The sequence below is a fragment of the Prionailurus bengalensis genome, chromosome C1 (genome assembly GCF_016509475.1).
Source record: "Prionailurus bengalensis isolate Pbe53 chromosome C1, Fcat_Pben_1.1_paternal_pri, whole genome shotgun sequence".
NCBI lineage: Eukaryota > Metazoa > Chordata > Mammalia > Carnivora > Felidae > Prionailurus > Prionailurus bengalensis.
Window position 1 is genome coordinate 9073925 of NC_057345.1, and position 27415 is coordinate 9101339.

The window sequence follows — 27415 nt, forward strand, 5'->3', positions numbered from 1 at the left end:
CCATTTGGGCAACATAAATGTCTGTGATAAAAACTCTCTCCCCCACCATGCTTGGTCATGGGTTTTTGTTTTTGTTTTTGTTTTTTAATGTCCTAGAAGTGAATTTAGATACATTTCTTTCCGGGTACTCACACACACAATAATTTTTAAAAGGTGTAATTTTGACCTTGTGTTTATAGTAGGATAAATTGCCTGTACTGTTTCCCATCAAGTTATCATGTTGACCTAACTCTGAAAATCACTGGGTTGAAGGATTGCCAAGCTAACGGTGTGTGTTCTGAAAGTTTCTTGGAAAACACCGACATGTACATTCCTGGATTTGATGTAGTGAGTTGGAACCACTCTATGCCTATATTTATATCATCGTAAGAAAAGAGTTACATTATCAAACAATCAGGTGTTGCCTGTCTTTGCTATGAAAACTCTCAAACTGAATTATTATCTACATGATCTGACTTTTGGGTAATACTGTGGTTATTTGAGTGATAACACATACGACTGCAAATCTGCAAACTTTCTTCAGTGTGTGTGATCGAGGCTCATAGGATATTCATTGGCTTATTCTATGTCAGAAGAAGATGAAGAGAATGTATGGTGAAATGAGACCCTAAGTTTATTGATCGAAAAATTTTAAAACCGCTGTTTTATATGATCAGATTTCATTCATTAAATTTGTCTGGATAATTGATCTCATGATACTGTATTATTTTGATCTGATGTTATTTCTTATATAATATGTTCACCTGGAAGTTTAGGTGAAGTTTAGGGTAGTGTTTTGGAAAGCTACGATAAACAAGAGCTTACCTCGAACAAAAGAATTTTATTGATATTTCTGATGAGCCATTGTCTGCTTAAAAATGTCTTCTAAGGGTGCTTGGGTGGCTCAGTTGGCTACGTGTCTGACTCTTGGTTTGGTTCAGGTCATGGTCCCACAGTCTGTAGGTTTAAGCCCCGCAATGGGTGCTGTGCTGACAGTGCAGAGCCTGCTTGAGATTCTCTTTTTCTCCCTCTCTCTGCCCCTCCCCTGCTCTCACACACACACACACACACACACACACACACTCTCTCTCTCTCTCTCTCTCTCTCTCTCTCTCTCTCTCTCTTAAATAAATAAAAAATAAATAAAATTTTAAAAATGTCTTCCAAAAGGCATTCTTGTCTGTGGTAAAGCTTTTTTTTTTTTTTAAACCTCCGATTCCTTGTTCCTAATACCATGCTGAAACCCAGAAATATTACTGTGACTTCTTAGTGTTAAAATAAATCTTCTATATAGCCAACTATTGGAACTGAAAACCAGAAAGCCAGAAACCAATAACTCTTGTTCTAAAAAGTATCATACCTTAGTTAGTAGAAAAGGTCTTTATCCAGGGGTGGTGCATCGTAATTATTTTGTCAACCTGCCCTTCCTGTCACATTTCTCGAAAAACAGTAAGACAGTTCTCCTGGAGAATTGTCAGCTGGATTTCAGCCTCCCGAGTTTGGTGGTTTTGAGCAGCCTCCTCACTGGTTTTTTATGTCTCGAAACCCCATCCCTTAGCAAGACATACCACGCTCTTCCAAACTAATTCCCTTTTCTAGCCTTCTTTGCTATCTCCCTTCGCCAATATGTTTGGTGTGCCACAGTCACACCGAAGTTATCAGTGTTCCCTGAAAGGGCTGTGTACTTTCGTGTCTTAAAATCTTTGCATTTGGACTTCTCTTGGCCTGGCACGTCCCTGCACCCCTAATCCCACTGGTAGACTCTAACCTCTGCTCATTCTTCAAGACCCAGCGCAAAGGTCCCCACGCCTCTGAAGATTCCCATGGACCTTGGCGTGTACTGTCCCACTTCTGCCAAAGCAGAATGAGCCTTCCCTGTTCTGTGCTCCCATAGAATTTTATTTATGACTTCGTTTTAGCTCCTTCCACATTGCGGCTTTGTGGTGATGGCTGTTTGGTTAACATTGATTTCTTCCAGTGCAGCATGTTCTCCAGGGGACAGACTTTCTGAAAACCTAGCATAGCGCCTAGCATGCAGTAGGATGCTCAACAAAAGCTTGCTTTACTGAATAGAAATTATTTGACTTGAAGCCTCGATCTTTTCTATTTCCGTACTTAATATCTTTGGGGAATTCTTTCTAGACCAGTATGTAAGTACCAAGGAATCGTGGATGGCAGATTACTGTAAACAGGACAAGGAAATAGACTCAACCACATCAGAAGACTGGATGGGCTCTTCAGTGGACCCTCCATGCTTTGGACAAAGTAAGATTTTTCTCTTCCTGTGTCTGAATAAATCACTGTTGACCAATGCAGCCATGTTTTATTGAGAAATCCAAATAGAATTGTCATTTTCTATGGAAAAACCTACAGGAAATTCTGACTGTCTTCTTTAGTTCTGTTTTAATCTCTGCAGGAGACATTTTTCTGGCACAACATATTGAACTTTTGATATGGGCTCTAATTCCTCCACCTTTGTGGGAAAGCAAAGGTCTGTGATACACAATTTTCTAAATTCTGGTAACATTGCATATGAGCTGGCGTGCCTGAAAACGCATCAAGGTCAGCCGTTAGTGAGTGTGTTTCACTTGGCAAAACTTTCCAGTTGATTGGGACTTTTGGACTGGATTTTAAAAACTAACTTTACAGTTTTGTGAATCTAGAGGTACAGAGTTTGGGCATATTCTTGAAGGGAGGGCAGGCAGGATCCCATATGGAAGAAATTGTTAAAAGGAGGGCTCTGTATTGTTCATAAGGAAGAAAAGAATTGAATACCCAGCCTTTTGAAGAGAGGAGTCCGTTTGTTCTCTGTTAACGATATTTTCTTTCCTTAAATTTAATGCCTCACCATGAAGCTCTGATTTCCTTAGAGCTGGGGAGATTGTGACGGCCAACCGCGTGGTCCTTAGTTGTTCCACAAGCCATTGTCCTCCAAATTCAACTCAGCCCCAACTCTTTCAGTGTGGTTTCTTTGGGGAGTCCTGGCTGGGCTTCACATAGCTCATGAATGCTTAAATATTCCATCTGGCCTGCAAACATGTCACGGGAAGATGGATTTTCTTAGTTTATGAAGTATTTGAACTGGTTCGTCTCTCCTCAGGGTGTATAAGTGGATTTTCTGTCTCCCTTGTACTTCTAGAAGGAGGGACAGGGAAATGTTAGCCATGCTTGCTCTCTGTATTCCCAGGCTGTTGCTTCTGAGTCTCAAGGTCATTGCTTAGGAGCCAGGGCTTTTCAGATAGCCTCAGCCTCAATTCTGGCTCCTCCTCGAACCTTCCCAATTTGCATGTCCAAAGAATGTAACCGTCTCCCCAGAAGACTCTAAGTAATCTTTGTAGTATGTAGTATGTCCTAGAGAGAGTGTTTCTGAAGTTGTTACTCATACAAGGGGATCTTGAATCCCGACCCCGTGTAAACACAGGGAAGACCTGATCTTCAGGATTCTGATGAAGGACTTTCTATTGTCCCCACCCTCCCACCTTTTTAAAAAACACTTTCTCCTCTTTCTTTATAGTTAATAAGCTGCCTTATCTGTGTTAAATGCCGGTGCTAAATTAAAGCTGGATTTTTATTTATTTACAGATCTTTATGGTTACTTAGGCTTACAAAGGCATATCTTTTTATTTAGACATAAGAGAATACACCTACATTTCCAAACCTCTTTCCTATTGGAGGTTCCTGGGTACCACCACCTATGGCGGATGGGATTGTATTCCTTTAGCAGGTCTACTAAATTAATATGGGGCGTTTGTTTTGAAAGTCAGTAGACTTGAACCTTCTTGAACCGATCGCATCTCTCGGGTCCTGCTCACGAACATTTAGTCACAGTCCCCCCAAATTTGTACACTTTCTTTGGGCGGGCTTCAAAACAAGCCCTTGAAAGAGAGATTCTTAATATGAAATCCCACCTAACGGAGCTGCTGGTTTCTCACTGTCTCTTTAGCAGGGGAAAGAAAATAGTGGCCTCATTTTTGACATCATTGTTGGCTTTGTTCAGTAAGGGCTGAGATTCCTGCAGGTAGACGTGGGTGGCATGAGTTTATGAGTTTTGTATTCAAAGGACATTTTATGGAAATATCAAATGTGAATATTCTAAAAGCTCCCATGTTTAATTTCTAATGTAAGTAATATCACGAGATAGCTCCTTGGCAGAGACTCTTTAAACTCGGAACACAGATGGACTCTTTCCCTTGAAATTTTGAGACCCGTGGGGGATTAGCCTCCTGCTGCTACTGCCTTTGCAAAGTGGACTGGAGCACCCAAGTCTGTCCTGACTGGTCTCGGGGACTTTTCCATGCCGTGTAAGAGCATGCACGCTTTAAGTGAAAAATCCTCAAAAGGCTTTTCATTCTGTTTAAAGAGAATGTGGACTACGTTTTCTTTCCCCAGTTGAGAAAAAAGAGGGGTGTGCTCCTGTGACACATCGTCCACAGTAAAAGCCAGCATAAAAATGTCTCGCTCGCTTTGTCAAGTGCTCTTTTAGCTGTTAGCGGTCACTGAAGGGAATGATCCTGTAACTGCATGATGCTTGCGATTTTTGTCACATGCTCTCTCTGTGCTAACGTTTTGGAGGTGAGTCTTCTTATTCACTGTATTTATTCTTACCCTCTAACTTTGTCTCTCCTGTCTACCAGGCCTCCCCCTTGTCTACCTTAGAACTAGGAGTACAGCCAGTCTGACTAACCTAGAGCACCAGATCTATGCTAGAGGTACAGTATAGCCAAGCGAGGGCTTGCTTTCTTTTCCTGTTTGAAGAACTGCCTTGTACATCAATTTTCTGTGAATGGGAGCCGAGTGGGATATCCCCAGTTGGGAATGTTGTGCTTTAGTAGCAGGGAAGAGCACTTCCCACTGATGGGTACGGTGACCTATCAGAAGCAGGTGCGGTGCTGACTCTTAACGCTGCGTCGTCCATCTGCCCCAACCCTCAGCTCCGCGGTGTCCGCTGCGCTGGTGCGGAAATACCCAGCGCCAGAGGTGATTTCTTACTTCGAAAAGCAAGTAAATGGAGGAAAGCCGTCCTCCATCAGGCAGCGCTTTGTTTATAGAATACCCAGCGAACATTTATTCTTTTTTTACAATTTTATAAATGTTTTATTTACTTTTGAGAGAAGAGACAGAGCATGAGTGGGGGAGGGGCACAGAGAGGGAGGCACGGGATCCGAAGCAGGCTCCAGGCTCCGAGCCGGCAGCACAGAGCCCGACGCGGGGCTTGAACCCACGAACCCTGAGAGCCTGACCTGAGCCAAAGTCGGATCCCTAGCCGACTGAGCCATGCAGGCGCCTGTCAGTGAATGTTTATTCTTAGGGCAATGCCAGGGGGTCTGGGGAATAGGAGCTATCCTGATCAGGAATTGAGCTAAGAAAAAATTTCCCGGTAAATATTTGCTTAGAAACAAACTGTGACTTCTTTAGCTATAAATTGAGTGCTTCAGAGATAGAAAATAAAATGTTCTTTATTTCTGTCTCTGACCCTTTATTTAAGCTTTCTTGAGAATTTGACTAATGAGTAAATATGATAGAGGAGACCATAAACCTCAAGGATTTGGAATCCCACAATGTTCACTTCTTCAGTAGTTTGAAGGAGGGCAGTTTATGGTTTATGTATGTACTTGGCTGACCCCAGATCCTGCCGGGTCGTGATGTATTTTGTAAAAAAGACCATTAGAGCTTCCTCTGTTCAGATCAGGAATATTCATACACAGGGGCAGTACAGTGGGTTTTTTTCTGCCAGGGTTTTGTGCAGATGGATGTTTAGGGAGAGGATTCACAAAGGAAACCCGCGATTGAATCTTCACTTATTGATGGATTTATACTCTAAGCCTTTCTACCTCTGTTATTTAATCTCTCAGGCTAAGCAAAACCTTGTTCCCCGTAGCTGATGAGGACATGGAGGCTGAGAGAGCCTGAGAAATTTGCCTTTGTCCACATGACTAGCTAGGAGCAGACCTGGGACTTTAATCTGTTTCTTCTGATTTACAAGCCAGGTCCTTTCTGATAGACTGGATGCTTATAAAGCACGTTTATAAGGGCCACGTTGCTCTGTGAAACAAGTCTAGCAGGCTAGAACTTTCCTCAGCCACACGAAGCCCAAGTTGGACGTGAGGAGCTTCGGGTTCTCTTGGCCTGTGAAGAAACCAGGTCTGGTCACTAGACTAGAGGCAGATTTTCTGGGGCCACAAGGGAATATGCTATTCTCTCTTGGGTGGACTTGGGAGTTTTGTTCTCTTGTGTCGTGCCAAAGGCAGGTTCACAGCTGATTTGGGCTGTAGTGCAGGAGATGTCAGATTGTCCCCTGCTGTTGGGTTTGGATTTGTGAGCACTCCGTGTATTTTTATTCTCAGAGAAGCGGGCTGCTGAAGCCTGTGCTTTTGTGTGTAATCCACGCAAGAAGCTTGGGGCCCTAAGCAGTGCGCCTCCCCAGGCTGTTTCATTCCAGAGCGGTGCGCTTGAGACTATCTGGATGTGGAGTCCTAGCACTTCTTTCTGTGTGACAGTGTGATCAAAGCCATTTGCCAGCTGTTCTTTTTTAATCTAATTTGCAAATGGAAACTTACAGTCTGGCTCACAGTAGGCTATGAAGGCACATCTGGCTTCTTTTCCTCCTGGGTCCTTTATCTGCTGTCATAAAGCAGCCGTCTCCCTGCACGCCTGGTGCCTCTCAAGGTGCCACAGTAAGGGCTGTGTGCCCCTGCAGACAGCTCTTAAATCTTTACTCCCCCCCTCTGCCCTGGTCACTAGCCTCGTGGCTGTTCCTTAATTTTGTACTAGATGAAATTTTTTTTTTTTTTTTTTTTTTTTTTAAAGCCAACCTTGTGAATTAAGTGAGGCCATTGGTATGAGAGCACAAGAAATGGGTATATTCTGGGTGGTCATCTAGGAGATATTCTAGGAGATGATCACTGCAAGTAGGTGGGGCATCTCTAAAGACTAACTACAGAATTGTGGGGACGCCTTGCAGACCACTCTTCATCGGACCAACCGTTTCTTAGACTCACTCCCCTGAGCCACTGTCCTTTCGGAAATAGAACTTGCCTTAGCTTGTAATTGCTTTTTTTTTTTTTTTTCTTTTTTTTTTTGCAGCGTTTCTAGTACCTAACTTCTGAAAACTTTAGAAGGCACAAAGGGGAAGAAAAGCAAGCGATTATTTTTTAAAAGGCAGCAGCAATTCTTGACTTCCACGATCCCAGCCCAGGCCTTAGCCTAGCAGTGGGAGAAGGCACGGCCCATTGCAGGTTTCCTTCTTGTTTTGCTGGCCGGAAGCATGTGGTCCCGGAAGATGAATCTAATTTTGCTCTCGTGTTGTCTGTGGGCAGTTGCAGTCACCCCTAGATGTCATTTTCCGCAGCTGCAGACCATTTGGGTCCAGGTCCTTCTTGGGCTGTTTCTCTGCTTTAAAGCTGGCCGCATGGGCAGGGTGAGCACGGGGCCCCTGCCTCTGCGGTTCCTGCCGCCCCCTCCCACTTTCCCAGGGCCACCGGCAGAGGAGACGTGGGCCCTGGGTGAGCAGAGCCGTGCCCGTCCTCCCGACCCGCCGGTCCAGGCCAGGCTGCACGACAGGGCAGCGGTGCCGCAGAAGGGCCTCCAGGCACGCTGGGCGCTGGACAGCCACTCCTGGCTGCACGGTCTCCCACTTCTCTGTTTCCTTCCAGTGTTTCTAGTCAGGGCTCTGGGATTTGGTTACTTACGGTTTTGTGATTGATCGCCATTTCTTTCCAGTGTCCTTGACAGGAAGCTGTTCTGTGAAAAGAAATCATATTTTGTGCTCCCTTCGTAGTCCCTGTAGTGCCCACGGCAGATGGTGCTCTACATCTTATGTTTAAAAAACAACAACAACAACGACAACTAAAAATCTCATGTAAAAAGTTTTGGGTTTCTGATCTTCCAGGGAGGGAGGGGGGAAAATATGAATTTAAGAGAATAGAAAAGAATGTTTTTATTTTGCTATAATGTGCATAATATGACTGAAGTGTAGCTGTTCTAGGAAGGGCGTCTTTGTTAAAGCGCAGGTGTTTTGGACAACGTTTGAACAAGGATGTGTGCTGTGTCTTGCTATCGTCTGGGTAGGGCCGGGCACCTTCTCCTGAATGCAGGCCCACAAGAGTTGTGGGAGGCCTGGGGGCTGGGAGCAGTCCCTCGTCACAGCCAGTCGTAGGGGGACGGTCGCCACGTAGCAGGCAGCAGAGGACGTGGAGACCCTGAGAGTCCTGTCGACACACCTGTGGTGGCTCTGCGTCTGTTGCCGCAGCCGCCGTCGGCCCCTTTGCACAAGAGACGGTTAGGGGCCCTGTGTGCGGCTGTGGGGCAGGGGTCTCTGCTGTGCAGATGGAGGGGTATGCTAACGGCCTCCTTCCGTTTGCCCACAGCAGAGGTGAAAACCCCCAAGCGCCGGCAGCCCTTTGTCCCTTTTGCTCTGAGGAATCACACAGGCTGCACTTTGTGGTTTGCCACCCTGACCACCACACCCACCAGGTAAGGAACATCTGCTCCTGTGTGCCGGCCCAGCAGAGCAAGGTGGGCTCCTTCTTGAAGCCCTTGGGATTGTATTTGAGTCAGTGACTGGCTGTCTTGCTGAGATTTTGTGAGGGAGGTGGAATCTGTGGCCAGAGAAGTAGGTCCTGAGTCTGAAATACCCAGATTACGATCCCGGCCCTGATGCCCATTACGTTTAAGGTAAAAGTCCAGCAGGTTAGGGATGTGAGTATGAAGGTGGGAGGGAGAAGTCACCCCATCTTTTCTCAGTCTCCACCCCCAGCCCCTTTGAAAAGAAGCTGTATGTGGTTATTAAACCAAACAGCCTGCATTTTTCTTCCAAGATGGCTTTGAAAACACCCCCCATATTAAACTCCCACCAAGAATTCTTTTCCAGACTTAAAGCAATTCACCCCAGATGGAAGTGGGTGGGGTTTGGAGAACAAAGAGGTTACCTGGGCGGAGTGACAGTGTTCTCTACCAGCTTTCTGCCTGTGTAGACCTTGGCTCAACCCTCCAAATATACGCTGATCTTTCCAATTTAGGGAATGAGGTGCGTGAAATAAGTAACAGAATCTGCTGACTCGAAGCCACGTTTCTCCTGCCTCCACTAAGTATGATAATGCTTCAGAGGAGATGTTTGTTTTTTAGAAGCAGTTTAGGTCTGTTCCATTCCAGATAGTCACTTAAAAACTCCCTTTAAAACTCATGACTGAGTTTACACATCTCCCTGTGTACTGGGCTCTGTTGCTGGAGGTAAGTGGCTGTGCAGTGATAGCTTTCAGCTGTTTCTAAAGCTTCACAGAAGCCGTGATGGTCACAAAGATAACTGTAGTTACTGACCTTTTAGGTTATCCTGGTAGCCAGGCTGTATGGCCTTCTTATGTAGATCGAGTGCCCGGAGGTTTTCTGCCCCCAGCACCAAGCTCTGGTGAGAGGGAGTCCAGAGAGAAAGAGGGACAAGCTGGCGTTGTCTGCTTTGGTTCCAGGGCTGCACTGTCCCACAGTGGGAGTCCAGGGCTCGTTCCAGAAGGGAATGGAACGTTTCTTGATGATGCTCACAATGTCAGCGAATGGCGGGAAGTCCTCACGGGTGAAGAGATTCCCTTTGAATTTGAGGCAAGAGGAAAGCTAAGACACAGGTAAAGCGTTGTGTGTTCTCTTCCTCCCCACCAAATAGACTGTATATGTCTGTATATTATAAAAGATAGTCTCTAGTGTTTTACGCTTTCACTTGCCTTTATTAATGATTTTAATGTTTTATCTTTTTGTTATCATGATGTTTTAAAATATTTATTTTGAGAGAGAGAGAGAGAGCATGTGCGTGTGTGTGAGAGTGGGGTAAGGGCAGAGAGAGAGGGAGACAGAGAATCCCAAGCAGGCTGCCAGCTGTCAGCACAGAGCCCACCGTGGGGCTCGAACTCACGAACTGTGAGATAATGATCTGAGCCAAAGTCAAGAGTCAGACACTTAAGCGACTGAGCCACCCAGGTGCCCCTAATGTTTTATTTTTAAAAGGTATTTTGAAAATCAGTGTTTCCTTTCACTGTCTTGGAAATGCATTTCGTTTCCATTAATTATCCCTTTATTTGACACATGAGCTGATAACCAGTGTGTTTCCCATAATTTGGCCGAAAGATGGAGAGCAGCTGTCAAGTTCATTGTGTCCTAGCCTGGTTTTTATGGCACAGTGGTGACCTGATTTTGTTGTGTGTTGTTATTTTTTGTAATTGAGGTATGGTCGACACAGTGTGACATTAGTTTCGGCTGTACAACCTGGTGATTGGACAGCTCTCTGTTAGGCTGTGCTCGCCACAGGTGCGACTGCCATCTGTCACCACGCAGCGCTTTTACAGGGCCACCGACTACATTCCCTGTGCTGTGCTTGTCTCCCTGTGACTTACTCTTTCCACAACTGGCATGACATGCTATTCTTAAAAGGTTATCCGAGCACGTCGGTTTTAGCTTTAAGAGACGCACGTGCCACATAGCACTCTTAGCAAGCAAGTGGTTTCAGGAAGCAGGGCCAATAATGATAAGGACTTCTGATTCTAAGGAGGATAAGAATGACTCATCCGGGGAGACTGCTGGCCAGTGCGCTCTTGAAACAGCCAGCCAGAGGACCGGAATAAATGTGAAAGAGGTTCTGTCTGGTTACTGAGAGGTCATAAAATGTCCTTTTATTTGCAAACATGTTTAAGTGGAAGGGCTATCGGGTGGATAGCGAATAGGTTAAGATTTTAGCATTTGAGCCTCATACCCGTTTTCAAGCAGGGCTGAAATTTAAGAGCTCGGCTTCAGCCTTCCCTGGTCTTCTGCTTCCGTGTGCTTTAAGTCCTTGCGTGCAAACCTGCCCCCGAGTCAGACAGTTCTTCCTCATGTGTCACTTGTACCAGCACACACCATTCCCTCGTGGCAGGCCTTCTGAACTTGTGGGCCCCCTCGGTGATTACACAGGAAAAACGGAGCTTAGAAAATCACCGTGCTGGGCACATGTACCTGGAAGCCACGGTAGAATTTCCAGGGATGAGTGGGGAGCATTTTCCTGTTCCACAAAGTTCCTGGAGAAGCCAATTGTAGAAGTGCTGGCTGCATTTCTTAATCAGCACGGCCTCCGTTGTGACAGAAGGGGTTTGACCTCTTTGTCATTTCCGTTTTAGTATACCCGTCCAGTAACGCTTTTTCAAGTCCCACTGTTCTGCTTGAATTCATCAAAATAAATGCCTTCTCTGGCTTTTCCAGCTCTTTGGCGCACGGTACCCCCACTCCCTGCCTCCCTCCCCCTTTCCTGTCAGCCCCAAGTCCACTTCCCCATTTCAGGCTTCTGGCTTGAATTAGGCAAAATCTAAAATAGAATTAAATGTGCAATTTCCTCCCGTTCCTCCTGTTCTGCCCCCTGCCTTCTCTGCTCTAGTTTCAGCCGAGGACTTCAGCCCTAACGCTCGGAGGGCTCCGTCTCTCATAACCTGTCTGTAGTCTTGTAGGACCGAAGCCAAACAACTGCATGTGGTTCCAAGAGAAGTAGGGAGCCAAGAAGAAATGCCATCTTACGCATTTCCGAGAGTACGGTTATGTGACGACATTGCTGGTGCAACAGTTTTACCGCCCCGCTGCAATGGTTATACCTGACGTCATTTTATCGAGCTTGGGGTGGGGGCTGGTGGGGGAAGAAGCTGGGCTTGTGCACAGGACTTGCAAAGTTTGTACAAAGGGAGGGTAAACGCGCTCTTGCTCAAGCTTTACGGATCTTGCACTTTTGTTTTAAGTGTAACACCCACTTAAAAATATTCTCCTGATTTTTCTCGCATTAGGTAATCCTCAAAAAGGCTTGGCCAACTGGGTTTTTAAGTCTTTATACGGTAAATCAGATTTGACTCTTTGCTTCCGCTTTCTTACCCTTTTTCCGATTGTGCTTAACATGCTTTCCCGTGTTCTCCTTGGTAGACACACCCACGACCTCCGGATTCATCAGCTGCAAGTGAGAGTGAACGGCTGGGAGCAAGTGAGCCCAGTGTCTGTGGACAAAGTCGGGACATTTTTCCGCTATGCAGCACCGGATAAGAATTCCTCTTCCTCTACGGTGTGTGGCTCTAGAATGGGTATTTAGTGGCACCGCGGTGCCCCGGCCACATGCCCTGAAAGCCAGTCAGACAGGTTAAGCCCGTCACTCTGCTCTAGTGAAATCTTGTTCCTCGTTTCCCCTAGCTCTGGCAGGAAGACCTAAGTATATTTTGGGTCAGTCGTAGGCGGTCGTAGTCAATATGTAGATGAGCCGCCAGTGGTCAATTTCAGCAGAGAAACGAGATCCAAAATCGGCGGTAACATATATTACCTCACCTGTGCAGACCCATTTCGTACTCACTTAGCCCGACTGGCAGTGTGCTAATCTGCCAGACGTGTGTGTACTGGCTCGACTTGCACGTACCGTTCTGCTTCCTTTATATACGGCCTTCTTTACATTTCCGTAGTGCTGTTCCTTGATCCTTCTAGTTCTGTGTCTCCACTCTCCTCCCTTCTGGCATAAGGACGGATGTCCACCGTCGTTACTTATTTTCTGATCACACATCCTCTCACACACGCTTGCCCTGACGTGACCCCAGCCTGCCGTCTTTCGGGGTTGCAGGGCCAGCCTGGGCGGTGACACAGGCGACCTCCCTGTCTGGGACACGCAGGTAGAGGCTGGCGTTGCAGCTGGCGTGGCCGCCTCAGGGGCTCCCGCCAGGACCCGGTCGTCCTTCGGAGGATAACTGCATTTGTTTCGGGGTAGCCAGTGATGAAGAAGAAAGTGCAAAGGCCTCACAGCTTTCCCCATGCTCCCTTATTCATGAAAAATACCCTCCCTCCAAGAACACTGTTCTCTCTCCACTTCTGCTCTTGTGCCCCGAGTTTCTTAGAAGAGGAAGCCTTCTTTCCAGATTACGTTCCCGCCTAAATTTCCATCTAGTAAGGAAAGGAATCATTCCCCTCCCCCCCCGCCCCACAAATACCTTTCTGTTGTATTGATGTGTCCTGGAGAAATTCCGTGTACATGGAATGGTTGTAAAATGAATATTGCCTTTTCCATATCCTCTAAGATGTTTTCTCTTCACGATGGACCACACTTTACTGAGACTATTTAGAAATCCCACCCTTTCAAGCACATTACATTGTCACTGAATTTAACGATGCCTGTCATTTGAGGTCTGCGCTGGCTCTCTGACTTTTGGAATCTTTTCTTAGATTGGCAGCCCAGGCAGCAGAACGAATATTATTCATCCCCAGGTTTATGTGAGTATGGTTTTCCTGTGTCACTGCGTTTATTGACTGTATACACTGCGTTTCAACCACACATAGATGTCCTGATGATCCCAGACTTCATGACCTATGTGTGATTGAAACTGACCTTTGTCCTTTTCTGTTAACAATTACCTTCCTTTTATAAGAACCTGCAAGAAAGCGTTTGAACTAACTTGGTATGTTAGACCTAGCGTTAACAGGGGAGGAGGAGAAAACACCCATGTTGTGGTTCAAGGTCCCCTTCTCTAAGTTAAAATATAAATTAACCCTCTGTGGCTGTATGCATTTCCTAGGTTTTAGTTGCAAGGTCATAAAAGTAAATAAGAATGAAAAATAGTAAGATTTTTTTTTTCCCCATTTGGCTCTTGAAACATCACCAGAAGATGACATTAAAAAACTCTTTTCATATTTGTGCTTTTACTTTCTTCTGACGGTAGTAGGTTTTGAAATGTGAGATTTCAGGTATGTTTAAGAAGCAGCAGTGTCAAGGTTTAAAACTATTATTCTTGGGCCTTGGCTCTTTCGGGGCTTTGCCAGGCTGGGTCAGCGGAGGCTTTGGTGATGATTTTGGCTGGGATTCTGTCTCTCTGAAAACCCTCCAGAAACTGATAGTTTATCTTTTCATTGGGCCTTCCTGGAAGTCTTGGTTCAAAACATGGAGGAGCTCTTCATTTTGTTGTTCATTAGTTTGGTTTCCACATATTGTTTGTTTTAATAAAAAAGTTGGCAATATGAAAAGCTTGGATGTGGTGTCATTTGTTTCTCCATTGGAAAAAAAAAAAAAGCACTGTGAGTATGTTCTGGACACTCATTCAAAGAACGGTAGTTGCAGAAACCTCCTCTTTGGTGTACCTGATGTGGGGTTTTATACTTTAAAAAAAGAAAAAACTCGGCACTTGATAGTAAAACAAAACGTGTGTTGGGTGTGTGAATGAACACATGGAAAAAGAAAGTAGTGGCTGCAACCCAAGACCAAAAATAAACGACTTCCCTCCGCTCTGTTAAGTTTCGGAACCTCGGTGTCCCGTTTATGAAAGAGTGATTATTGGACAGAGCTGAAAAAGTTGTGAAGAGAGAGAAGTTTGATTTTAAAGCTCTTTGAAAGACAAATGTTGCTTCTTCTACAGGCATGTCAACAAATTGTGTATGGGCCTAGAGAGTAATTTTTATGACATTTAGGGGGAAAAAGTAATTACTGTTCCTGTGAAAGGCATACCAATGCAGACAACTCTTTCTCCTACACTCTGTGGATTTTACAAAGACAGGCTCTAATCTCAGAAGACTTCCTTCTGTTTTTCTGTGTGTATTGGGTCGTATCCAGCCCATTGTTAGTGTTGAAGGAGTGTTTCTCGCTTTAATGTTAATCTGAGAGAAAAATACCACAGAAGGTAAATCATCTCATGTTTTTCAAAGTCTTACCTCAGTGTTTCTGAACGTTTGGTTGCTTTGGATGATCTTTAGTCCCCTCCAGTAGAGTTGAAAACAAGTGTCGTTCACAGTTTCCATATAAGGACTGAGGTATAAGAACCCAAGGGCATTAGGGTGATTTCCAGCAGACAGTTTCTTATCAGACAGCTTGGAAGATTTAATAGGTTATTATGGGTCTTAGTGTCTTTATAATGTGTCTATAGGCCTCGGACTGATTTTTCTTTGTGATACACTTTGTGATACCACATCTGAGTAGAGTATCTGTCTTTTTCTAGAAATGTTTAAGATTGGCTACATTCATGGGGTCTATCTATAGGATATTCATGCCTATTAAAGATGAGTGGTTTTAGGGTTGAATGACTAATTTCACTGAAGGGTTAGAGTAATAAGATGCTTTTGACTTAGGCATCCTAGTTGGTATTGCTGTATTTTGTGTGCTTTTTCACGAGCACAGCTGTGGTGCTTTTATTCCTGTCTTACTCACAGTTCTCTTCGCTCCCGCCTGTCCGGGTGGTCTTCGCCGTGACGATGGAAGGCAGTGCTCGGAAAGTCATCACCGTCCGGTCTGCCCTCATTGTGAAGAACAGGCTTGAGACACCAATGGAACTAAGACTGGATAGCCCGTCAGCTCCCGACAGTGAGTTTTGACATAGTCTGTCCCCCTTTTATCCTGAGAGAGTCAAACTTTTGGGTGGGAGACCATTCCCCGAAGATGCTGACCCTTGTTTTCTGTGCCAGAGCCTGTGGTGCTGCCTGCCATCATGCCAGGGGATTCGTTTGCTGTGCCTTTACATCTCACTTCTTGGCGGCTACAGGCCCGGCCCAAGGGATTGGGCGTATTTTTCTGTAAGGCTCCTATCCACTGGACCAATGTGGTGAAGACTGCAGAGGTTAGCAGCAGCAAACGAGAGTGCCACTCTATGGACTTGGACAAAAGCCGGTTCTTCAGGTACGCACAGTACTGGGATGGCATGTCAATTTTGCTTTTTTAAAAAAAATTCATTCTCTCTGAGGACCCTTAGTGATTCAGTTGTGCTTATTTAAAGTCCTAAAGTTCTGGGGTACCTGGGTGGCTCAGTCGGTTGGGCGTCCGACTTCGGCTCAGGTCATGCTCTCGCGGTCCATGAGTTTGAGCCCCGCGTCAGGCTCTGTGCTGACAGCTCAGAGCCTGGAGCCTGTTTCGGATTCTGTGTCTCCCTCTCTCTCTCTGACCCTCCCCCGTTCGTGCTCTGTCTCTCTCTGTCTCAAAAATAAATAAACGTTAAAAAAAAAAAATTAATAAAATAAAATAAAATCCTAAAGTTCTTTTTTTTAGTTTATTTTTTGAGCGAATGAACAAGCAGGATAGGGGCAGAGAGAGAGGGGGAGAGAGAGAATCCCAAGCAGGCTCTGCACTGTTAGCGCAGAGCCCGATGCGGGGCTTGAACCCACGAACCACAAGATCACAACCCGAGCTCAAATCAAGAATCAGACACTCAACCGACCGAGCCACCCAGGCACCCCTAAAATCATAAAGTTCTTATTCCTTAAGTCCTGGTGTTAGAGTTTATAAGGATTCAAGGGTTAATCTTTGGTAGGGGTGGGACTGTTGCTTATCATCTAATATTTATGGGAGAAACCACCAAAACACACATGTAGGATCAGACACTGGTCTGTGTGCATCAGTATAAAGAGAGGACATGTAGAGAGGGAAGAAAAAAATAATACTCGTTCCCATTCCTAAATTGAGAAGCAAAATCCTCGGGTTAGAAGTTTTCATATGGTGGATTTCAGAGGAATTTGGAGGAAGGCTCGTGTACCTAGCACTGACTTTCCTTGGGGACCCTGACAAAATTATCTAATCATTTAGACTCCCGTCTGCCCCTTTCAAAGAGAATAAGGAATACGTTTCCAGATTCGGTGTTGGAGGGAATACCACATTGCTATTGTTAGATCCTTCTGAACTTAGACTTTAAACTTACCTGGACTAGAGGCTATCAGCTTAGGTTTCTCTGTAGGGAAGTTGGGCATTCATTTAGTGTAAACTTAAGAGGTGCAAGAAGAGTGTAAAGAATTTCAGTATGCCCTTTACCCAGAGTGGCCATTGTTAACAGACTGACAAGGGAGAAATAGGTAAATGCATAGCCATAACGGACTGTTGTCACACTTCTCTGTCAATAATTTGCAAAATAAAAACAATAAAGATACAAAAGGATTTGAACGGTGCTGTCAATCAGCTTGTCAAAATTGACATTTATAAAACACTTTTTACCAACAACTCCAGATTGTACATTCACATCAACTATGTGTGGAATAGTCCTCAAGAGAGACCATCTACTGGGCCATAAAACAAAGATCAATAAATATTAAAAGAATTGAGGGAGTGACTGAGTTGGCTAAGCGGCCGACTTTGGCTCAGGTCATGATCTCTCGGTCCGTGAGTTCGAGCCCCACGTCGAGCTCTGTGCTGATAGCTCGGAGCCTGGAGCCTGCTTCGGGTTGTGTGTCTCCCTCTCTCTCTGCCCCTCCCCCATTCACACTCTGTTTCTCTCTGCCTTTCAAAAATGAATAAATGATAAAAAAAAAAAAAACTGAAACCATACATAGTATATCTCATGATCACAATAGAATTAAAGTGAGAATCAGTAACAAGATGCCTCTAAAATCCCTAAATATTTGGAAAATTAAACAGTACATTTCTAGATAACCCAGGGGTCAAGAAAGAAATCACAAAGGATATTAAAACTATTCTGAACTGAACAATAATAAAAATTAGACATTAAAATGTGGGGGAGGCAGCAAAAGCAGTTCTAGAGAAAAATGTATAGTTGTTTTGAGAAATATGTAGCTTTTAATGCTCTTATTAGAAAATAAGGAAGATGTAAAGTTGATGTAAGCCTCTACCTTAAGGTAGAAACCAAAATAAATTAGAAATAAATAGAAAAAGGACATGATAAAAATGAGTGGAATTCAAAAAATAGAAAACAAACAATAGAGAAAATCAACAATGTCAAAGTGGCTTTTTGAAAAGATTACTGAATTTGGTAAATGTCTTATAAGACTGATCAAGGAGAAAAGAAAGAAAACACGAATTACCATATAAAGAATGAAAAGAGGAGACATTATTATAGATCCTATAGACATTAAAAGGATTAAAAGATTCTGTGAACAGTTTTGTACAGATAAATTCCACCCTTGAATGACAAATTTCTTTAAAAACAAAGATTACCAAAACTGACACAAAGAAGAGATAGACAAATATTTGATAAAGAAGTTTAAAAATTTTAAATAATTTATTATTTTTTAAATTTACATCCAAGTTAACATATAGTGCAACAATGATTTCAGGAGTAGATTCCTTAGTGCCCCTTACCCATTTAGCCCATCCCCCCTCCCACAACCCCTCCAGCAATCGTCTGTTTATTCTCTATATTTAAGAGTCTCTTATGTTTTGTCTCCCTCCCTGTTTTTATTATTTTTGCTTCCCTTCCCTTAGGTTCATCTGTTTTGTCTCTTAAAGTCCTCATATGAGTGTAGTCATTTGACACTTGTCTTTGTCTGACTAATTTTGCTTAGCATAATACCCTCTAGTTCCATCCATGAAGTTGCAAATGGCAAGATTTCATTCTTTTTGATTGCCGAGTAAATACTCCATTGTGTATATATACCACATCTTCTTTATCCATTCATCCATCGATGGAAATTGGGGCTCTTTCCATACTTTGGCTATTGTTGATAGTGCTGCTATGAACGCGTAGGTGTCCCTTCGAAACAGCACACCTGTATCCTGTGGATAAATACCTAGTAGTGCAATTGCTGGGTCATAGGGTAGTTCTAAGGAAATTTAATTTTTAATAAAAAGCTTTCCCATAATGAAGACTTTAGGCCCATGTGGCTCCACTAGTGAATTCTACCAGACATTTTAGGAAGAAATAATACCAGTTCTAGGTAAACTCTTTCAGAAAGCAGGGGAGGAGGGAACAGTTCCTCATTTATTTTACGAGGCCAGCATATACCTGGTACCCAAACTGGCATAGATATTACTTAAAAAAAAAAAAAAAAAAAAAAAGGGAACTACAAACTGGTATTCCCACATGAGATGCAAAAATTCCTAACTGTTACCAAATAGAAATCCAGCAAGTGAAGTTTATTCCAGGAATGTAAGATTACTTTAACATTTGAAAATTGATATATGTAATTTACTGTATTAACCTAAAAGACTAAATGAGAAAAACCTATCAGATTATCTCATTAAATGCCAGATAAACAAAAAGCTTACAACACCCATTCATGCTAATATTCAGCAAACTAGCAACCAAAGGGAATATTACAGTCTACTTAAGGGCATTTGTCGTAAACCTACAGCTACCATTATACTTAAACTTTTTTTCGTTGAGATTGACAACCAGCAACTTCATTTGACATTGCAGTAGCAGTCCTAGCCATTGTAATAGGGACAAATAAGTAAACAAGAAATTGAAAAAGCTTAAAGATCTGAAAAGAACTAAAACTTGTTATATGCAGATGACACAGTCCTGTATCTAGAGAACTATGGACTCCATAAGATTATGAGGCCTAATAAAGTTATCAAGATTTCAAGATTTAAGATATAAGAATCAATTGTATTCTTATATTCTAGCCATGAACAATTGGAAATGTAATTTTAAAAAGACACTACTTACAATAGCACCAGAAAACATTAATTACCCAGGAATCAATCTAAGGAATTATGTGCCAGCCTTCAATGCTAGAAGTGACAAAACCTTGCCAAGAGATATTAAAGAAAACCCAGTAACTAAGTGGAAAGATAACAAAGTTCATGGATTGGAAGACAAAATGTTGTTAGGATTTCCATTCTTGCTAAATTGATCTGGAGGTACAACCCAGTTGGCTAGCTGCAACCCAATCGGCTGTCAACAGAATGATGAATAAATAAAAAATGGTATATTCATATACTGGCATGTGGACAAAATTCTGATACATATAGTAGCATGGCTGCATCTTGTAGAAATTTCATTTTACACACAAAAAAAGCCAGACATGGGGAGTAACCCATTTACATGCAATTCAAAAACAGGCTCAACCAATATATAAGTGATAAGTATCAGACAGTAGTTGCTTCTTTCTTAGGAGAGGATATTGCCTGGAAAGGGATAGGAGGGCACTTTCTGCAGTGAGAGAAAGATTCTATAACGGTGTTGGGTCGTGGTTAACGAGGTATACATATTTGTCAAAACTCACCAAACTGAACATTTAAAATTACACATCTTACTGTATTTTTAACTATATACCTCAGTATAAATGTGTCTGAGATTGAAAACTGCAAATATCCTACTGAATTGTTGAACCGGTTTAGTGTTAAGCTTTCTCATACTCCACTAAGGAAGAAAAATTCAAGTTCTTTATTTAGGCTGATGGTTTTTCCACTGCTTTGTCTTCGTAGGTTTTGCGTAGCCATAAAGAAGGAGAATTACCCAGATTATATGCCCTCAAACATATTTTCTGACAGTGCAAAGCAGATCTTCAGACAACCCGGGCATACCATATATCTCCTGCCAACTGTGGTCATCTGCAACTTGTTACCTTGTGAACTTGATTTTTATGTTAAAGGAATGCCAATTAATGGGACATTGAAACCTGGCAAAGAGGTGGCCCTGCACACAGCTGACACATCCCAGAACATCGAATTAGGTAAGGGTTTAGTCAGATAATCATCTGTGGTAACGCTGTGGAAACGTCCATGAGTCTTTTGTGATCATTTGGTAAACATTTTAGAAAAATTATCACACATAGGCTATCTCAATAACCGAGCTCAAAGGATTTATGCACTTGAAATAAAAAAGCTTCTTAGAAAATTACCAAAAGAAAAAACCTGAGCAGATCCAAAAGATTTACAGAGGAAGCACTCAACAGAGCCTTTTTCTTGTGTTGCTTACTTGATGTGATTTCAATGGGAAGTCATTTCATCTTTTCAAACCTTACGTTTTCCTGACTGTAAAATGTGCAAAATCCTACATCTCTCCTCTTTTCAGGAAAGGAGAAAATATTTGCTCAGTATAGACTGTACTCTGGGCGTCATGTCAAGAGCTTTCATACCCGTCATCTCATGTAATCCTTACAGTAGTTACTTGTCCTGTTTACTGATGAGGAAATTGAGGTCTGGGGTGTTCCATGCACCTGGTGATTTTCACTAGGGGTGGATGAAGTCAAAGTCAAGAATCATTGTATTTGCAGCACTTAAGGATTTGTGGGTTTGGTTTTTTTTTAAGTTTATTTATTTTGAGAGAGAAAGTGCACACATGAGCAGTGGAGTGGCAGAGAGAGAGGGAGACAGAGAGTCCCAAGCAGGCTCTGCACTGTCAGCACAGAGCCTGACACGGGGCTCAACCCCACAAACTATGAGATCATGATCTGAGCTGAAACCAAGAGTCCTACGTTAACTGACTGAGCCACCCAGGCGCCCCAGGACATGTTTTTTTTAAGGTTGTTTTAGACACATTGAAAGGTAATGACATAGATATTTGTGTCTGTATAGTTTCATGAATGATCTCACTGTGTCCCGGCATCGCATTTCACAGTCCCTGTCTCAGGCAGATGCTGTTATCCCCAGTTTACAGATGCGGAACCTCACACGCATTGCACTTAGGCAGCCTCTCCCACGATGTTTCTTGACCCCTGCGGGAAATGGCAGCGTCTCCCCACCGCCCACCCACACCACTGTGCGCACACCCAGCACTCTTCTCTTCCCAGCCGTGCTGCACATGGATTATCGCTTTTAATAACAGCCCCGTGACAGACCTACTGGTATTCTCCCCGCTTGGCAGATTAGCTTGCCCCACGTTGCACAGCTGGTGAGGACAGACTGGGAATCAGAAGCCAGCCAGTGGAGCTGGAGAATCCTTGACTCTGTTACCCTGTACTTGCCTTGTACCTTGTACAAGGTTTGTACTTACCTTGTACTTGTGTTTGAGGTGCCCAGCTCGGGGCCTGATGAGGAGTAAGCTCACAATAATCATAGCTGTCATTGATAGATTTTTGGTATTTCCATCCTTCTGATTGTGCAGTTCAGACTCTCTCCTGTACCTTCCAGGCCATCTGGTTTGCTTCATATTTATTCTCGCCCCAGTGCAGGGAAAATGGCCGTTCTAATGACAGTTTTTGCCAGCGCCATATATAGTTCTGATTTTTCCAAGAAGTACCCAATTTTGTTTGGCTTTGGACTATTTTGACAAACGAAAGTGAGAAACCAGGAAGACAGTAGCTTGTATCTTCTTCAGGGGTATCGCTGGAGAACTTCCCACTCTGTAAAGAATTGCTCATTCCACCGGGAACCCAAAACTACATGGTAAGAATGCGACTCTACGACATCAACCGGCGGCAGCTGAACCTCACCATCCGGATTGTGTGTCGAGCAGAAGGATCCTTGAAGATCTTCATTTCTGCTCCATATTGGCTGATTAACAAAACAGGTATGTACAGAGGCTGCTCAACTGGGCCTTTGGCGCTGGTCATGGGAATTCAGATTTATTTGCTCCGCTAACCGAGTAGAGCCAATGCAAATAGATGACTTCAACAGTCTAAGCTGCTGAAACTCTCCTGCCTCCATAATAAGTGCTTCATCATGGTCAAAACTGTCCTTTCAGACGACAAACTGAGCCCACAAAATAAATTCAGTTTTCACTATTTTCCCCTGTGACAATTTTTTTTCCTTTACCACGTACATCTGTCTTGCATAGACCGGGTGGGATTGACGTAAACTTTCCCCTCCTCCCTAAAGGGTTACCGCTGATCTTCAGACAGGACAATGCAAAGACAGACACTGCAGGCCAGTTCGAAGAGCATGAGCTGGCCCGGAGCCTGAGCCCTCTCTTATTCTGCTACGCGGACAAAGAGCAGCCCAACCTGTGAGTACAGTAATTTATGGAAAGGGGAAGTAAGCTCCTAGGCGAGGGAAAAAATTAGCAAAGGCTCTAGTGTGTCCGTGTAAGTAGAAATATACTGTAGATAACAGTCCTGACTTGGCAGGGGAATAGGACCATGACCTAATGGGATTTTTTTGGATCTAATTTCTGTGTCATTTGATATTGAAAATAAACCATTTGGTGGGTTGGTAATGAAAGCTAGTTTTATTTTACATGTATTGAAGCAGTTCTATTCGTAACTCTGCCAGTGAACAGAGCCCCCACGGGGTCCCTTCCCTTCCCTGCCTGGTTTTCTCCTGCACGGAGCCCTCAGCCCAGGCAGCAGAGCTGGCATCAGAGGGGGACACAGCCTGGCCCTTTGGTAAAACAGCCACCCCACTGACCCAGTCCAGGTCGATTTGTGTAAGGGCTCAGGGTCCATCGCTTTTACCCTTGACATAAACGGTGCCATTTCAAGATCTCAGAGCCCTCATCGCGTGCTGAAAGGCCAGGAAGAGCACCCGTTGGGAGAGTTCGATGACCTGCCTTTGAGCATGTGGTAGGAGCATGAATTCCCTTTTGTTCTTGGTTTTTGACATTCTGCTTTTTATAGGGGTCTTCTAATCTGGAGCCTTCCTCCAAAGAGACATGAGCGCAGGTGATGGCGCTACAGTGCCATTTGCTGTCACAGAGGAGGAGAGATGTGCTGCAGCCTTCCTAGGAAGGCTCGGGAGCGCTGGGTGCCAGTGGGTGCAGACATGTCTCCCAGGGAGGGCTGCAGGCTCGGTTGGCCCTGGAGTCGGGGGGCTTGACCGGGGTACTAGACACGGTGGGAGACACATACAGCCACTTGGCACATCGGCAAGCCGTGTCTCACACCTTTCCTGAGGGGATCCTGACAGTGTCAGATCTAGGACTTGACATTTGTGACCCACTTTGACGTATCCAGGGAACTCAACAGTTCCCAAAGCGTTTCTGCGTAGACCATCACCTGATTCTGTCAACATCCCAATGGATTCGACAGGGCAGGAAATACTGTTTTACTTTAAGATGAGGAAACTGAGGCTCAGAGAGAGTTACTCGTCCAAGGTTACATGGCCATTAGTGGTAGACCCGGAACACATACTCAAGAATTACGTTTCCGGGATCCGTGACAAGACACTGGCCAACGTAACAATGCTTTGCCGTTGTAACAGTACCAGGCCTGAGAAAGAACATACCATCAGCTGCCTCTTCTGTACTTTTGTGTGTGCAGAACCACGTGTACGCTTTTCTCTTACATTCAAGGTATTTTCACAAACCCTTGAAACAGCTGCGATAGGAAAGTATCAGTTTGCCTTGAACTCTTGTTTTTCAGAGGAATGAGGTATCGTAGCATTTTCCTTATGCTTTATCCTCATAGAATCCTTGAATCTTCTCCTAGCGTGTCTAGCTATAGACGTCAGCACATTTCATGCGTTGTGGTGCCGTGGCTGCCTCGAAGATAGGGTGTTGCCCGCTGGTTGTTGGCCTGCTGTGTTTGGGAATCGCCCCAGAGTGAGGAGGAGCCAGTATTAGAGTTCCGTTTCGGGTGATAGCTGTAGCAGTGGTCCCTGATTAGAACAGGTGGATGAGACTTTCCTATGGATGAATACATGTATCTCTGCTTTTCTGCCCCACAGCTGCACGATGCGAATCGGAAGGGGGATTCATCCGGAAGGCATGCCGGGCTGGTGTCAGGGCTTCTCACTGGATGGCGGTAGTGGTGTCCGAGCTTTGAAAGTCATCCAGCAAGGAAACCGCCCAGGGCTGATCTATAACATTGGTGGGTTACATTTGGAGCAGCGGGAGAATCAGAACCATTGGCCGATGACCTCAGGCTTGGAGGAATAAGCTGGCCATACGTTTTGGCCTGGCTGCAAGTGCTGATTTTCTCGTTTGGCATTGGGTCAGGTATCTGTTCTCCGAATGCTAGATTGAGATCAACACAGATCTATTCTCCTAGGGATCTCAGGAGCCACGTAAACACTGCCCTTTTGAGGTCTGGGGCTCTGTTTAATTTCAGACTCACCTGTGTTAGGAAAGTATCAGTTTGGCTTGAATCCTTGTTTTTCATGGGAATAATAGGAACACTTAGAATGCTTTTCATCCTCCAACCATTTCCCACGCATTCATTAAAACTTGCAAACCCTCAGAGGGCAAGAAGCATTGTTCACCTTGAAACTGAAGCAGAGAGGTTAAGTGACTTGCCCAGACGCAAAGGGCAAGTCTGGGTCAGGAGTAGGATTCTAATTGGGGTGTATGCATTTGAAGCAGAAAATATAATAAAACGCACTTAGCAGTTATAGTAATTAGAAGCCCGTAAAGTAGCTTAGCTTGCAGAGGTGGAGAGTGGGGAGGGAAGCGGGGAACGCTGGTCTGTATGCCTCCTAGCCATCAGGAATGCTCCACTCCAAAGATTTTCTGAAGAGTTAAGCCTGATTTAAATATGTCTCGGGTTTAATATGTTAGCAGCATACCCTTCCTTTAGTACATAATTTCCAAACATCTCAAAGCTCTGTTGAGTGTTGGATGTTGGAAAACCATCTAGAACCGTGCTGCCCATTGAACTCTCTGCAATGATGGCAGTGCTCCATTTCACACTGTCCAGCCCTGCAGTGCTAGCCACACGTGGCCACCAAGCACGCGCGCGAGAGTACATTGCTAAGAAACGTGGTAAGTGTGACCAAGAAATTGAATCTTTCATTGTACTTAATGGATTTAAGTAGCCGTTCATGATCAATGGCAGCTGGAATTGGACAGTGTAGATATAGTCACTTTATAGAAGGAAGAACTAAGGTGGTATGAAGCTGTTTACCCTGAATCCCATGGAGGGTCAAAGGGTATATTTGTTTGAGGGCATGTTAGCAAGAGTCTCTTCCAAGTCCAGCTTCCTTCTTCTGTTTTTTGGAACATGAATTTATATGCATTCTCCCTTGATATGGAAACTGTCTTCTTTAAGGTTGGTATTAAGATTTTTAGTAGAAGAAATAAACTTTCTGTGATCCTCCAGCTGGGGACCCTTCCCTTCCTTTCCCTTCCTTTCCCTTCCTTTCCCTTCCTTTCCCTTCCCCTTTGCCTCCTCCCTTCCCACATCCCTTCCCTCCTCCCTTCCCTCTTTCCTTCCCTCTTCCCTCTCCTTCCTTCCTTCTTTCTTTCCTTTCTTTTTTTAAAGTGTGTGTGTGTTTGTGCGTGTGTGTGTGTGTTGGCTGAGGATCATTTTCTGTCCTTTGTCTTTGCATCTGTTTGCTCCTCTCTTGAATAAGCAAAGGCTGCTTCATGCTGCGTTTGACTGTCTACTGGGATATCTTGCCCTTGACACAGTTCCTAAAGAAAGATACCAGAGGTTGGCTAGAAGCTGCCAGAAGGGAGGTTGAGGGAGGAATGGAAGTTGTGCCCTTCTGAAGCGGCTGGCACTAAGGGACCACAGAGTTCCTGCGGAGACATAAGCCTCCAGTCAGAAATACGCAGTGAGCACACGTAGAAACTTTTATGCGAGGAGTGCTTATTAAAAGTCATTGCATATGTTTTTTGGAACAATACTGTGATATGAATTTTGTTGTTACACCAAAGAAAGGAATAGAAGGGGTAGGATAGGACTTTGTAATTCCTAGCGTCATGAGATCTTGGCATGTATTATCATGGAAATTTGTGGAATCTCTCGCTTGAATATTTTTGAAGAATTGGATAGATAGCTAGCTCCCTGTCAGGAATAGTTAAAAGCAAAGTCCCAAGATAAAGAGCCTGGGAGGACCTTGCCAGTTAGCCTTATATGTGCCTCCAAAAGGAAGGATTTTGTACATTTTTATCTTATCAGATAAAGATATTTATTGGGGGGTTGCCAAGGCTATCTAAGATGAAAAAGGAAACAAAAAGCCTGCTTTTTTCTAAAAATTGGGCATTGATACAGTAGTCTTTTTTTATAATATCAAATTAAACATATCCTGGGGTGCCTGAGTGGCTCAGTCTGTTGAGGGTCTGACTCTTGATCTCAGCTTAGGTCTTGATCTCACAGTCCTGAGTTCAAGACTGCATTGGGCTTCATGCTGGGTGTAAAGCCTACTTAAAGAAGAAAAAAATATATATATATTTGTTGTGGGCAGGCTTTGTAGTGGTTGAGATCAGCTAGCTATCAATATAGATTTCTGACAATGCTTTTCTGCCTGTTACAGAAAAAAAAACCGATAGGGTATATCTCCCTGTTTAAGTATTACTCAGCATTTCTTAGATACAGAATTTCAGACTCTCTTTGTTTTTGTGATTTGCTCAGTCTTTTAGGTAGTTTGAAGCCTTAGGTTAAAGCAACACCAGGTTTTTCAAGCCAGTACAGGTGAATTATGGAGTTAACAGACTGGAATATTTCTATTTGGGGTTATGTTGGGACATTCAGGGAACCTAGTTGTCCTGTCCTAAGATCTCTTCCTTTTTTATGGTTCTTAACACTTGTTAACTCCTGACTACGGTCCTTATGTATGTCTCATCGGAATGTGAGCAGGGCTCCTGAGGCAGTGTGCCTGGGTTTGAACCCAGCTGTGCCACTTACTGGCTGTCTGACCTCGTGCAAGTTGCCTAGCTTCCCGTATGCCTTAGTTTCCTCATCTAGAAAGTGAAAAGTGAAAATACTGACTCATGACATGTTATGAGAATTAAACATAGGGCCTTTGGTAGAAACACAGCATACATTAAGAATTCAATAAACAGGTGCCTGGGCGGCTCAGTCAACCGGTTAAAGCATCCGACTTGATCTCAGCTCAGGTCTTGATATCAGGGTGAGTTCAAGCACCATGTTGGGCTCCACATGGGCATGGCGCCTACTTAAAAAAAGTTTCAATAAATATTATTTTTAAAAATTATTTCTAGCT

The 27415-nt window shown here is 44.0% G+C and overlaps 1 protein-coding gene across 4 annotated transcripts in view; it reads left to right on the plus strand.

Moving 5' to 3' along the window:
* The window catches only part of VPS13D (vacuolar protein sorting 13 homolog D), a 257070-nt gene that overhangs the window by 93888 nt on the left and 135767 nt on the right, over nucleotides 1-27415 (plus strand). Inside the window, exons 39-50 of one of the 4 annotated variants that reach the window (XM_043573784.1) lie at nucleotides 2122-2244; nucleotides 4614-4688; nucleotides 8346-8451; nucleotides 9441-9593; nucleotides 11896-12031; nucleotides 13171-13218; nucleotides 15142-15292; nucleotides 15394-15604; nucleotides 20078-20325; nucleotides 21912-22103; nucleotides 22412-22538; nucleotides 24197-24339. In XM_043573784.1, the coding sequence (XP_043429719.1) occupies nucleotides 2122-2244; nucleotides 4614-4688; nucleotides 8346-8451; nucleotides 9441-9593; nucleotides 11896-12031; nucleotides 13171-13218; nucleotides 15142-15292; nucleotides 15394-15604; nucleotides 20078-20325; nucleotides 21912-22103; nucleotides 22412-22538; nucleotides 24197-24339 (1713 nt within the window). The remainder of the gene's footprint in view (nucleotides 1-2121; nucleotides 2245-4613; nucleotides 4689-8345; nucleotides 8452-9440; nucleotides 9594-11895; nucleotides 12032-13170; nucleotides 13219-15141; nucleotides 15293-15393; nucleotides 15605-20077; nucleotides 20326-21911; nucleotides 22104-22411; nucleotides 22539-24196; nucleotides 24340-27415) is intronic. The other 3 variants (XM_043573785.1, XM_043573786.1, XM_043573787.1) reach the window with 3 other exon arrangements.